The sequence below is a fragment of the Lethenteron reissneri genome, chromosome 38 (genome assembly GCF_015708825.2).
Source record: "Lethenteron reissneri isolate LAM-NWPU_2019-01 chromosome 38, ASM1570882v1, whole genome shotgun sequence".
NCBI lineage: Eukaryota > Metazoa > Chordata > Hyperoartia > Petromyzontiformes > Petromyzontidae > Lethenteron > Lethenteron reissneri.
In genome coordinates this window covers 9,023,341-9,037,683 of record NC_083816.1, presented here as the reverse complement: position 1 = coordinate 9,037,683, position 14,343 = coordinate 9,023,341, and the positions used below count along the sequence as shown (strand labels likewise).

General features: G+C 42.1%; 1 protein-coding gene across 3 annotated transcripts in view; it reads right to left on the bottom strand.

Moving 5' to 3' along the window:
• The window catches only part of LOC133351784 (inositol 1,4,5-trisphosphate receptor type 1-like), a 155,555-nt gene extending 142,117 nt beyond the window's left edge, over window positions 1–13,438 (bottom strand). For 2 of the 3 annotated variants that reach the window (XM_061567301.1, XM_061567303.1), the window contains exons 1-3: window positions 13,277–13,438; window positions 9,822–9,938; window positions 3,051–3,121 (exon numbers count right to left, since the gene is read on the bottom strand). In XM_061567301.1, coding sequence (XP_061423285.1) covers window positions 3,051–3,121; window positions 9,822–9,925 — 175 coding nt within the window. In that variant the 5' untranslated portion in view covers window positions 9,926–9,938; window positions 13,277–13,438. Of the gene's footprint in view, window positions 1–3,050; window positions 3,122–9,821; window positions 9,939–13,143; window positions 13,163–13,276 lie in introns of those variants that run through there. The other variant, XM_061567302.1, reaches the window with a different exon arrangement.
• Window positions 13,439–14,343: the final 905 nt, after the last annotated feature.

Genomic DNA, 14,343 nt, shown 5'->3' with positions numbered 1-14,343 from the left:
AAATGGTGCAAGTTATTATCAGCTGGCTGGCATGTTATATTTTAGAAGAAGTGTCCAGTAATGCGATTGGAAGCAGCATTTTGGAACAAAATCTTGAGTTGACTCAAGACAAAGCCGTAATCAAACCTCAGAATAAAACAGCCGCTCATTTTTCAATTTCAGAACCACCACAAAGTGACAGCTACACATTGCGGTTAAAATATAATTACAGTGGCCAGGGAGCAGCTAAAGGTTGGCATTGTCAGAACTCTGTGTGGTGGCCACCACCGAGATCGACCAACAACAAATCACACGATTAAACCAGAAGGCCAGAGTACGGAATGCATTACGACATCAGAGCATTGTCATAAGTTGTGGCCTTGTGGTAAGATTTCATGCAGCCGAGTGAATTGGTGTTCGCATATTGGGCTGTTGTAAAGTTATGAGAAATCTTAAAAAGGGGGATTTAATGTACCGGAAGTACAAGTGCAGCAAATTGATATTTTCAGCAGTGATCATGAATACAAATGGCACAAAAAAGAAGAACTTTTATTTTTTATTTAATGCTGCTTTGAATTCACAGCTCTAGGAGAAACATTCCTGATGTGAGACCAACTTGCAATGAACACTTGTCAGTGGGGCACCACTTCAGTTTGATCAGAAGGCAACTCTCATAAGTAGTTTTCCCATTCCAAACTTTACAAAAGGTGATAATGTAAAATGTCATCATCATGAAATTGTACCAACAACATTACTGAAATAACTGGAAAAGCACACTATGAAACCAAAGTAAAAACGTGTTCCCCTATAACACAGGCACAGATTGGGTGAAAAGACCACTTGCCCCAATATCTACTGTAATGCAACCTCAAGTGCAGCAACTGCCACGTTGCCCTTGAGCGACTTAAAATAAACGCATCACCACAATTCCCTATAAACAGTGGGCCAATATCTAAATAAATCAAGTACACAACAGGACAAGGGTTGCCCACATTTTGCTACAGAAAGCACAAAAATCAGCCACTTGTGTACATGGGCCCTGTAGTGTGGATGCATACGGGCCCAACAACGCGGATGCGGGTACGCCACATATGGTTCTCAGGACGCAGACGTAGCAGCAGTGAGCATTGTTGAATATACTGTTTGTACTGGTCTTGATAAAAAGGCGGCTAGATTAGTCCAGACTGAAATGGAAACTACGTACAGCACTCAACGTACCACGCAGCAGTGAGCATTGTTGAATATACTGTGACGATGAATCCTTATGACAAATGAATCTAGTTCACAGTTGTCCATCACTGCTGCTGTCAGTTGGTGACATTTGTTCAGCTTTTTTTAATGGTGATCTAAGATGAGAGGACCACAGTGAATTTGTTTAGGAAATGCAGATGGTTATTTTTGAATATGCACAAATGGCTGTGCTTTGTTTTACATATTGGGCAATGTAGAATGTCAGAGCCCCTTAGGCTCAGGGTTATTGTGGTTCAATTTAAATCTCTGCCTTGTGATAACTGTGGCAACAGGCACCATTGCAATCTTCACGTTTTAAATGGATGCATCTTACACAATAGGTCACCTTTTGGCGATACCATGGCAGGATGAGCAACATTGAGTTAAACCATTGATTCCTTGACCACTTACTGTTGGGGCTTCATGCTGCCGTGTTAAGATGGGAAGGTTACTTTTGACCTAAATTCTCCGTGCGCCACTTGGTGTATTAGGCACCACATTTAATGCCACACTATGTACTGTACTCTCTCAGAAGCGGCTTTCATGGACTTGCAAGAACATTTACTTGGGCACTTAAACTTATCAAAGCAAAACGCCAATTTAATATAAACGTATGAAATTCATGTGCCATAGCAAAGACAAGCACATAACAGTTTAATGACACAGGAATATAGTTCACACATCATGTAACAAAACGTCAAGGAAAATGTAAACGCAAAAAAAAATCCAAATGAATTTGTGATGTATCCTTGAAGCAAACTTTCAAAACAAACACCAGAAATTATGTCACTACAAACAAGTATTTTTGCTATCACCGAGAAATGTTTTAATGTGTGATGGAATATTTATGTTTACTTCAGGGCTTAATGATACGAACGGGTATTCATTACAGAACCCATCAGCCGTACAGCCTTCTGAGAGTGCATTATTTCAGCAGCATCGATTAAAATAGAAAGCCAAACTAGACCCAGCTCTGACACCCAGAATCTCATCAGCAGTCAGGCTAGCGCGAAACAAATTCTAGTCAAATAATGCACTCCCATATGCCCGAAGGGGCGATGAGTTGTGTGGATAGACCGATATATATATACACGAAGACAAAAAGTCTGCCTTCTGTTGTATTACTTATACATTGCCACAATGATGCATGATTACTTTATGTCCTAGACGGAAGGGAATGGGTGTGGGGGTTGGTTAATTGTGTGGTGAGTCAGGCTGGGCTATTTTACTGTCCGTGGTCACAAAAAAACGTATTTTTAAGTTTAGCCGTTTTCATACAAGTTTGCTGAAGCATCAATTTCATATGGACCCATTCGCTACAACCATGGCTTCTCTTCATTCCGAACCAAAATGAAGCACAGTAAAACGTTCAGTCTGCTTGGCGTTTCCATCGGCCACACAAAAACAAACAAAGCTCCCATTTACGGCAAGCACAGCAAATTGACACCAATAAATGCCGAATGAAACTCATCATTTGGCGATATTGCTTTTGCAGTGGTGCACAAGCAATAAAATATTATATTTATATACACAATCGGTAAGGTTTTGGCCAATGGCCATTCTTCACAAAATAATAAAGGTAGGTGGAATCGACACTGCAGGGCTGAGAAGCATTTAAACTTCAATCATTTGTTTCTTTGCATGGGAGTGAAATATATACTGGCGGCTTCAGTGAACCAGTGCAGCAAAAAAGGGCCCTTTATTCAAATACCATATTTGTGTTTGGCTCTACACGGCCAGTGGCGCAGTGGGGCCGGCGGGGGTTGTGTCAAGAAGCGCCTTTCATTTCACGTTTTTATTTAAAAGATTAAACAAACGCGACAAAAAAAATGTTTTCTTACCGCGGAATTTCTTAGGTGGGTTGCCGAGGTCCCCAACATCTGGCTGAACGACACAGCGGTCGTCCACAAGCCTGCGCACGCACAACATCGTCGTCGTTGTTAGGACGCGCAGTCCACAAAAACCTCATACAGCGAAACTCTAGGCTTAACCATGCTCCCATTAGATCCCACTCATGATATTTGAGAGATTTCCTTAAAAAAAACACAGGTCATATAATTCACCCTTCTTCTTTGGTGGAACTACACGAGCTTCAATTTCGATTTAAAGCTTTCGTGACTGCAGGGATTCATCTTATTGGTTCTCTCGGTAAAGTCACGTAGAATGGAAATAATAAAATAATAAAAATTTAACATAATAAAATAATTCACGACGTTTCGGCCACAACGCAAGCGGCCTTCCTCAGGTGAAGAACAGGTCTGTCGAGAAGACAGAGTCTGACCTGTTCTTCACCCGAGGACGGCTGCTTGCGTTGTGGCCGAAACGTCGTGAGAATTATTTTATGATGTTTCCTTTGTATTATTTTATTATTTACATTCTACACGACTTTACCGAAAGAACCAAGAAGATACACGAGCTTCATTGAACTATAAAACAGGCACCCTTCACAATAGTCCTATTAGATCATCTCCCCAGTTGGCCACAAGTAAACTTAATGCAGTCGCTTCTCATTTAATTAATCTACCTACCTCAAAGCAAACTTTCAAAAACGGACTTGTGGGTTAGCATTCATATCGATTTGGTTCAGAAAACCAAACTAAATTTGACAGCATATTAAAAAGGAAAGACACTTTTGGAAATATGCCCAACTTGAGTGTGTGGAGCAGTTTTTTGTTGTGGTTTAAAGCAGGCAAGGGCAGGGTTCTACCAGGCAAGGGGAAATTGCAACAGCATTATGGCGGACGTGCACATTAATACTATGTAGACGGTGATATGCACAAAAAAAGCCTTTATAACATTGTTCTTCCTGAACATTCCATGAAAATTCCTATTGTCTGTGCATTATTCTTCCCATTTTCCCCATACCAATCCACAAATAACAGGCGGCACCTAAGTGGTAGCAAATCACCATCGCCTAGACTTAACCATGGGCAAAGTGACTTAGAAACAGGTCTCCTAGAAGCAATGAATTTCACATCATCTGTGCTTATGCACAAATAAAAAGGGTCACCCAGAAATGTAAGCACACTCATCCTATGATCTTAGGAAGTCTCGACAGCTTAGCTTTTCAATGCCGTTTATTCCTCGTTTGTTGTGTGCATTGTGTATAATTTATGGTTTCGAACATCATATTTGGTTGTACAATCATTCCCTTGCCGAGCAATTATATCATAAATAGCCCTTAGGTCTGGCGCGTCAGACGCAATACTTCGTGAGGGGGTGCAGTATCGATAGAAATGATGATTAGCGCCACAAATAACACAGCAGTCATCCAGAGGTGAATCTCTAGGAAAGCCCAAATATCATCATATTAACTGCCAATGGCCCACACATATAAAACAGGAGTAAACACGCAAAAACAGATAGTCAAATTGGGCCACCCAAATCACCACCGATAAAGATGATAAAGAATGAAGTTTGACTATACTGCTATTTTTTTTATTACTGTAAACGGCATAACAGTTTCCAATGAGGAGATTATTGCATTCACATACCATAAATGGGGAGTGTCCACCTCCGATTAATGATGGATGGATTTCTATGCCATTCGTCTGGAATATATTGGCCACATCAACCATTGCAGCGTCACATCGTGGACGGCTCGATTTGTTAAACTGATTAATTGTACAAAGCAAGTAAATCTCTTTCCACAAGTGCTGCAGCATTATCAATTTGAACTTTAAATACCACGTCTGTACTTCCAGATTTCATATTTTAGTTGAAATTATTTTAAAATAAAAAAAAAACTTCGAGATTCAAATTGGGTGTGAAATTTTAAGACTTAGAATGGTTATACGAGAAAACTCATTGCATCCCACGTGCCAACGTTTGCAGTACGAGGTCAAAATGAATTCACAACCCAAACACCAGATGCTGTATTTGTTTTACAGCACAAATTGCACAGATAAGATGTCTAAGTCCCCATGGCCTGACACTGAGGAGACTAGGCCACAAAAAGGCCGTCTCTGGTGTAGTCCAATCAGCTTCAAACACAATGCATATAGTCTAGAGCTGAAGTTTTCGTGACTGCAGGTATCCATACTCTTTGGTTCTTTCGCGTAAAGTCACGTAGGTAGAAAACAAAACAAGTCACGACGTTTCGACTGCAGCAGTTCTCCTGCTGTATCGGTTCCACCTGATGACGGTCGCTTGTTGCAATCGAAACGTCGTGATTTATTTTATTCTATTAAAACCTACGTGACTTTATCGAAAGAACCAAAGAGTACAATGCACTCTTTGTTTGTTTGCATTTTCACAAGTGTGGTTAATGCAGACTTGATTCCTTGCTGAATGTATCCATTTGGCGAACATCTTAACACCTGTTTTATTGCCAAAAAAGGGTATATCATATTCTTATATTTCATGATCGGTGATATTTAAGGTCAATCAGTCTGAAGCCCAATTAAATATCAAGCCATATTGTACATCACAATAAGTGCCCCATTCATTAAGCTAGTTTCATTACTTCCCCCCCCCCAAAAGGCTTGGAGAACACACCAACGTAGGATGATTAAGCTTTGTTAATATTTTAAGTTCAACAATACACTGGTGGGATTAAAACGCAGCTGCAGTAATAAAGTAGCAAATATCCTGATGAACCACACCACAGAGCATTACAGCTGCACATACAAGGTGTTGGAGTGGTGGTACAGTGCTGAACACGCTGCACTATGAACCTAGCAACCAGAGTTTGATTTCTGATTATGACAAACATCAGAATAAGGTGATATCACAACTGGTCTGGGCCTTCTGCCACCCCCACTCCTTAGCCAGCCTGTACGGATCAGTGTGGCAATGTAAAAAAAAAATTACAATATGGCGTGCGGATTGAGAATGGCTGGAATTATTTTTTTAAATATATAAAAGACACGTGCAAGAATACCACTGCCCTAAAAAAATATGACGATAAAGAGCACACATCCGTTTTATGTTTTATGCTAAAAAAAAACCTGTGAAACTTTACAGTTTAAGGGAGTCACCCCTCTGCCTCAATTTGTCCCAGACGTTTCATGGATTTATCTTCATTCCATATAAAAAACTATTCCCCACCTGTTGACTCGAACAATTAGACGAATGGGAAGAGTTTACGAGCTAATCATTTATCAAGTAAAGCTCACCAGCTATTAGCTCTTTTTAAGGAGGCGACCTGGCCAGAGATAAAAGCTCAAAGTGGCTTTTCATGGTGGGAATTTCTTGGTCGCCAAATTGCAATCCTAAATTACATCATCGAAAATTTACGTTTAAAAGAATTGACATTTCATTTAAAAAATTGTGTTAATTTAGTTGCAAGCTACGAGTATTACATTAGCCTGGACAAGACACATGGGGGCAAAGCACCAGCTAGCTACAACGTAGTGACTGTTGCATAAAGAACGAAGGGCCTTTGTAATAAACCGAATAAACAAAACAGCATGCGAGTCAAATCCTACCAAGCAATACGTACTCGGGTCATAAACCTTCATGAACCAACAACAACTTATAAACAAAGGTGGCAAAACCAACAGCACCATTTCTGGAAATGTTAATGACATTCATAAAAAGCAGAGCATGGACTGGGTTTTTGGTTTTGGCGCAACACACTTTACTACCACGGCACGACTTTGCACACATCTTGCCAAAGAGGACGGTGATAAGCCACGGGGTTTTATTAAACAACAAAAAAATTCCCCATATATGGCAGCCATGTAGGCCTCATGCTGCAAAAGAAGCTGTAAATATGTTAACCGTTATTGGAGACTGCAACCAAAGATCCCATTTTCCCCAAAGGAGATGTAGAAGGTACAGATAAATGTATCATTCTTTGATTGAGACATCACTTTCATCCAGCCTACTTTAAAAACACCACATGGGCTTTCATCCATCATCTTTAAGCCACAGCTTATTGACCCGTTCATGTGTACACCACAAAATGTCCTACAAACCTATAAAAATCCACTTTTTATGCAAATTATTTTCCCATTATGCATTTATTAGGGAAAATAAATAAATCTTTATTAGTTTCCAATTTACATAGATGTTCAAGTGGTAGGTAATCCAAAATTTTTGCATTCTTCCAAAAAACCTTCTAATTGAACAGGATTACAGGTCCAGAGGTTAGTTGGCTTCGATCACGTAAATATAAATGTCACGTTAAACCTGTCAGTACCTTGACGTTTCACCAGTAATTACAACTAGCATCATCAGGCGACAGACAGCGTTGTGGAGAAATCCTCCTGTTTCAGTCTTGTGCGTCTGGTGGCGGGTTTAACACCACATTTATATTTATGCGATCTAACCCAAACAAACCTCTTCTGAATTATATTGGTAGAAAGCCTTTGTTAAACTGAAAGATTACAGATTCATGTCCTTTACATTTTTCTTAAATACATTTAGGAATCAGTGAATAAGTATCCATTTGAAATTAAATCAAAATGCTGTGAAAACAATGCTTAAATCACAGCGCATGACACAAGTCGCAAATGTTGAATAGAAACAATTCAGTTTGGGGAAAATGGTAAGCTACTCAACTTATGGAATCAAAATGTAGTTGAATAAAATGTTTTAATTATGTGGAGCTGCAGCAATAATTTTTTTGACAGCCACTGTGCAATATACCACACATTCATAAAAAATGAAAAAAAGAGGCAAACCCGGAAAGATTGCAGATGCTCTCAGAACATAAATGCCTTTTTGTGAACAATTTAGAAACGCAAACAAGATATGCCCAATCGCCGTGTCAATGAGGCATTTTCAAGGCATCGTGGCCATTTTCACTAAGCTTGTTCACCACAAATCAATCTTGGCCACGCATCGGCGCCACACGATTTGTTTTCATGCTCAATTTCCCACGTGTTTGCTTACTCACTTTGTACAGTTGGCGAGGGGGACCGATGCTTATTGGAATCTAACGCTGGAAGGCACGGTGCCACTGTACATCACCAGTAGAAGCTCTCCTTGAATAAATCATATTTATAGCAGATTGGGAAATTACACGATCACCAAGTAACATTTTTACAAATTCTAAAATGGGAGAAAATTCATGACTTAATTGAGCAATACATGTTTATTGTCACAAAAACAGGATATTGAAATGCCCTGAAACTGAAAGGGAACCTATTTATTTTGCATTCAACCTTCGCACATTTATTGTTAGGCCACAGGACCAATAACCAGGTGGGGGTGTTACGATTCACTCCGCTGGCAATTACATTTTCGCAATTCATATTAAAGAATCGAATATTTTTACATTGTGACGATAGGTTGAAGACATCACCCCGACTTAGAGGACATCCACCACGGGGAATGAGCAGGGAAATTGGCAAGGTGGAAGAAGCTCGAGGAGATGGCGGAGGGCTTTGAAAGGCCTACATCCAAATGATGACAAGCAGCTAAAAAGGTTCGCATAAACTCATTTGCACACACGAAATTGAAAAGAGATTATTCCTGCACACCCGGTTCAATACATATATCGTGAGATTAAGAATCAATGCCTCTAATTAGATAGCACTTGCATCTCAAGGTAGAGAAGCCTATTTTTGGGCCTTACATTGTGCAGCTACTCATCCAAACCTTACGGGTCAAAAGGCAAAAGACTGACCGTCCTGCAGAGTTATTGATTATTTAGAGACCCTGTCAGCCAAAGGATCATGAGCCGACTCAGCCTTCGGCTCGTAGAACAGGCAATTGTGACCGATGTAGATTTTAATAATGTTCTAATTGGCCTTTTAAAAAAGTGATAAAACTGAAATGTGCCTACAACGTAGAAACAAATTAAAAACTAAAATTTAAAATTTGGATCCCCAAAAAATTATGGGCAGATAATTTACAGGATTCGGTCACAGCGCACAATCAGAGTATCGTTCAGACTCATTCCTTCCCCCCCCCCCCCCTCATGTTAAAACGCTTACAAGTACATATAGGAGCCGTATGATTAGCGAACCAAGTAATTTGCCCTCATGTAGAGTCATGCAAATGCCGACCAAGAGTAGGCAACGCTGCGTAACCATTAATGTGACATGTAGTTAAATTATCGTTATTAAATGTAGTTTCATGAAAGTGTAAATGCTCTCACCGAAGTGTTATGATTATGCTGTAATAAACAAACTACAGCGAAACAGAGAACTGGAAATTACGTCTGCTATACTGCAATTACACAATGAAAACGCACGTTAAATCAAGTTGCACGAATATCATAACAACCAAAATTAGTTGTCATGCTTGCACGAAACCGATGCATTATTAGGGCTGCAAGGGTAGTAGTAATTATGAACACAAGCTTCATCCTAGATTTGAAGCTTTCGTGACTGCAAGGATTCATATTCGAAGGTTTTCGGTAAAGTCACGTAGTGTAAAAAAATTTTAATAAATAAAAGTAAAATAAAATAAAAATCACGACGTTTCGTAGGCAACACAAGCCTCCGTCTTCAGGTGGAACCGTCACAGCACGATAGCTGTATCAAGTAAGAGAAATTCCAAGAACACAGTATTTGTATATATTCTGGTTGAGGGTGGGAGGAGCAAAGGCAGGCCCTGAACATTTTTTTAATTTTACTTCTATTAAATTTAATTTTTTACCTACGTGACTTTACCGAAAACCTTAGAATAACAAGCTTCATCCCCCACCACCATCTCACCCCAGCGTGCTGATGAAGCCATGCACAGGCCCCTCTGCATACAGGGAGACCACATCCCCTATGTGCAGGAAGCTTGCAGTCATCTCGTTGTCGCCTTGGTGCATACACGGAGAGAAACTGCACAAAGGGGGGGGGGGGGGGCAGAAGACAAAGTTTAAAGGATTCCTCGTGTAGCCTTTCACGGGGTGTGTCGAGACAAGTGGTCAAAAGCAGCGCAGCAAAAACACAGCACCACACTGGCCGCATGGATACACTATTGGGGCAAATGCTGTTGGCGAGCGTTTGTTTAGACCGGTCGCACACACGGACGGCTTCACATCCCCGATGATGATGATGCCCGTTAAGAGGGCGCTGGGTGGCAACTCATTTTAGGCCGAGCCCACCTAGGCGCGGTCCAGGTGTGCAAGGTGTAAGTTGCCGCTGGTGGTTAGGAATCGAACGTGCGGTCTCACCGACCAACACCTAACCATCACATCGCTTTAGTAAATTCGAGTACCGTAAGTTTATTGCATACATTTCTAGAATTGCTTTTATATAGTTTTATTAAAAGCCAACAAAAGCGTGCACAAAAATCTGCTCTACACGTACACATACACGCCCCCCTTAATAAAAAAAAACCTAACACATCCTCAGCCAACAGGTGATCTCCCGTGTGACCTACATAGCTTGCTGGGGCAAGTGCTGTTATAGCAGGCACCCAATTAACGCCGATGCATGGCGCACGAGGAATGGTCTGGCAGTGCCCACCCACGGCCGCCTTTGTCTTCCCATTAAAACAATGGCGTTTACACACCGCACCGGGGGCATTTCGTTTACGGCCGAGTCAACCTAGGGAGAGGCCAAAGCACTGGTTCGGATATCATTCGCCAGCAACATTACCCGTGGTCAGATATCGTATTTCGGTCACCGGGTTCACAGCGTAGTGCGCCAACCACTGTGCCACCGATCCCAAGTCACAAAGATAAAGATTCCCCCCCCCCCGTATAGCCTTAACAGACTGTAGGGGCAAGTGCTGTTAGAGTGTACCTATGAAGGCCGGTAACAGCACACGAGGGGGGTGGGTGGCCAGCACCACGCCCGGCCGTCTTTGTCTTCAGATCATCGTCACCGGCGTTTGCCGAGTGCAGCGCTAACCGCTACTACACTACCGCTCCCCACACACACACAGAGACGCCTGTTAACGTGTACACGGGCAGACGAGTTCGTGCCAGGCTAGGTGCACTTTGGAGGCCACGTGGAGTGTCAAAGGGTGATTGCTGCCACGATGGGAGGGGGCAGACTCGGGTGTTGGGGTGGGTGATATGAAAGGACATCATTTAGGACGAACCCACGCCGTTGAGAAACCTCACGACACACAACGAAACAACGTGAAACTTACAACACTTGCCAGTACACAGACGTAGATCCGCATTAAGACAATGCGACGTTGAACTTGGACGCCAAATAAACGAGACACATTTACATACTTGATTACACACCCACAAAAAAGTACAAATTTAGGCACGCACACATTCTGAACATCAATTCTGGCATCATGGGACCTCCTTTGCCAGTCCCAAAATATGAGAATAGGTTCTCCTATTTTTTCCTGGCAATAAAACAGGTGTTAAGATTGATTTGAAGCTTTCGTGACTGCAAGAATCCATACTTTTTGGTTCGTTCGGTAAAGTCACGTAGGTAGAAGCAGACGAGAGATCTGCCGTGGCACGAGGTTATATAGGCCTCAGCAGTAGGGAAGCAGAAGGGGGGGGGGGTCAAAAAGTTGACCCCGCAGTAGCACTGGAAAGATCAGCTACAGGGGGGGGGGGGGGAACTTTACCTAAAGAACCAAAGAGTACAGGTGTTAAGATGTTAAAACACCAAACTGAAACCTTTAACAAGGAATCATGTCTGCTTTAACCACAATATTGGTCAGAATGCAAACAAAAAACGTCCTCCGATAATATATGCATCGTCGTTGAAACTGATTGGTCCACACCAGAGACAGCTTTCTTTTGAGCCTCGTCTCAAATGGTGTTAAACCAGAGGACGCCAAAAAGGCGTACAGCCCAAAGGCAATGCCACTATCAGAGTAATCATCTACATCATGGGACCTCCTTTGCCAGTAATAGGTTTACCCATTTTTTTTCTGGCAAGTGTTTTTTGTTGCATGCTGACCACAAGTATTATGGTTAATGCAGACATGAAGCCTTGTAAAAGGTTTCAGTTTGGCGTTTTAATATCTTAACACCTGTTCTGTTGTAAAAAAAAAAGAGAAAACCTATTATCATATTTTTGGTACTGGCAAAGTAGGTCCCATGATGTAGATACTCACCCCGAGCCCTCATTACTCTGATAGTGCATTGTCTTTGTGCCGTTCTCGCCTTTTAGCGTCCTCTGGTCTAGCACCAATTGAGACGAGGCTCAAAAGAAAGTTGTCTCTGGTGTGGACCAATCAGCTTGAAGGACAATGCATATATTAGAGTATGTTTTTGTTTGCATTCTGACCACAAGTATTGTGGTTAATGCAGACATGATTCCTTGTAAAAGGTTTCAGTTTGGAGTTAAGATCTTAACACCTGTTTTGTTGTAAAAAAAAGTGAAAACCTCATCAATACTGGCACATATAGAACGTGTACCACACACACCACGTTAACGACTGCACTACACAGCTATAACTTGCACAACCCACCGAACAAAAAAAACGCATACCTAGCACATTCATAGACCCCTATACAAAGACACCCACACACAAAGAGGATATTCTACACACACACACACACACGTACTGTACATGCCTATATCCTGACAGTACATTCATCAGCACACACAAACACATACCCACCCACACACACCAACAACTCGTACAAAGATTGCCCCGTATAGACCAAGACCAGCGAGCACACATGCAGACCGGAACAGCACACGAGGAGGGCGATGTTTTACACAACACAGCACGTACTCATTTAAGGCCGAGTCGACCTAGGGGAAGTTCAGATATCCGTCACTGGTGTTGGCTGCGAGCATTTTTTTTAAAACTCGGGTTGATGGGTTCGTAGCACAGCGCGCTAACCGCTGCACCACCGCTCCATACAACTTTAAACACCGACATACGCACCTGATGGACACTATACAACTTTCAACAACACCCACTTTGTTATTAACTTGTATACGGACTCGGGCACACACATGATTTACACCTATTAAAAGTTGACACGTACACGTTATATATACACACACACGCAGTATATTAACGTGTACACCGACTCGCGTATTAAATCACATGTCACACTATATTGTACACACACTTAATTACACATTAAACCCCTACACTGGTACTCACCACTACACATACAGTGCCGCGTTCACGCATTACCCGTATCACACGCTCAAGTCCGACGCCTGTCAAGCCGAAGCACACAAACGCAACGTACGAAAAAACCTGCATCCATACCGAGTGGTAAAATAACACTCACATCGCAGCCAGACGCAGAAGACGCCCATGCACGGACGTATCACGGACAAAAGGCCACGTTCACCATCTATCTATCTATATACACCGGCGCAATCAAATACTGCCGGAAAGAAAGTTTGCCTTTTTTACGAAAAATAGGTCCACACGTGCACGCCTCCCTAGCGCAGCCTGCCGCAATGTCAACGCACGGGGGCCGCAGCACCGCTTCCAACTCTGGACCGGTGTCCTTCCGCGCTCCAAGAGCCACTTCACAGCGGCGCGGATGGTTCTTGTGGAAGCAATGAATGAGGATCAGGTGGGGGAGGTATGGAGGGGGGGCATCAGCTGATTTGGAATCAGCTGTCAGCTGTGTTGTTGTGTGATGATTGTGAAGGCACCCGGGTATTTCGGGTGTGGCTGAGATTTAAACACGGCGTGTGTGTGTGTGGGGGTAATGAGATGACACGTATGTGGAATACACAAATCTATCGCTATTCTGCATAATCACATCGCTGATTCCTAATGACCACGTCTTCCCAAACAGGTGCCTGGATATTGTGGAAACGATGGCTTCATATTTTACAGAGGAAGTTATTACAATATTTAATAGGTACGTTTAGATAGGTTGAAGACGTGTGGAGTCTTTAAAATAAAATAAAAAATCTGTATAATTCTATTATATTATAATGGGGTGTCTAGATGTTGCATACCCCTACATATGTGCAATTTAATAGCAGAAATGGAACAGAATTAGACAAAGCGGTCTTTAATTTAAAACCAGTGGAGTTAGTATTAGAGCCTCAGGGTGTGAGCGGTGGTGGGTAATGGTAATCTCACTGCAATTTGAACCTGAATTTGATTCCTCGTTACGGCTACCTATTCTATAAATAATATTATCTGGTCATGAATAATATGCCGTATGGAGAAAACAGCTACGTTAAGAGCATAAGGGGCCGTCCATAAATGACGTCACGCGATTTTGGACGATTTTTGACCCCCTCCCCCTCCTTCGTCACACGGCGTCACAAAAAGTCAGACCCCCCCCTCAAATATGACGTCCAAAGCTCTGCCCCCCCCCAAATAAAACAT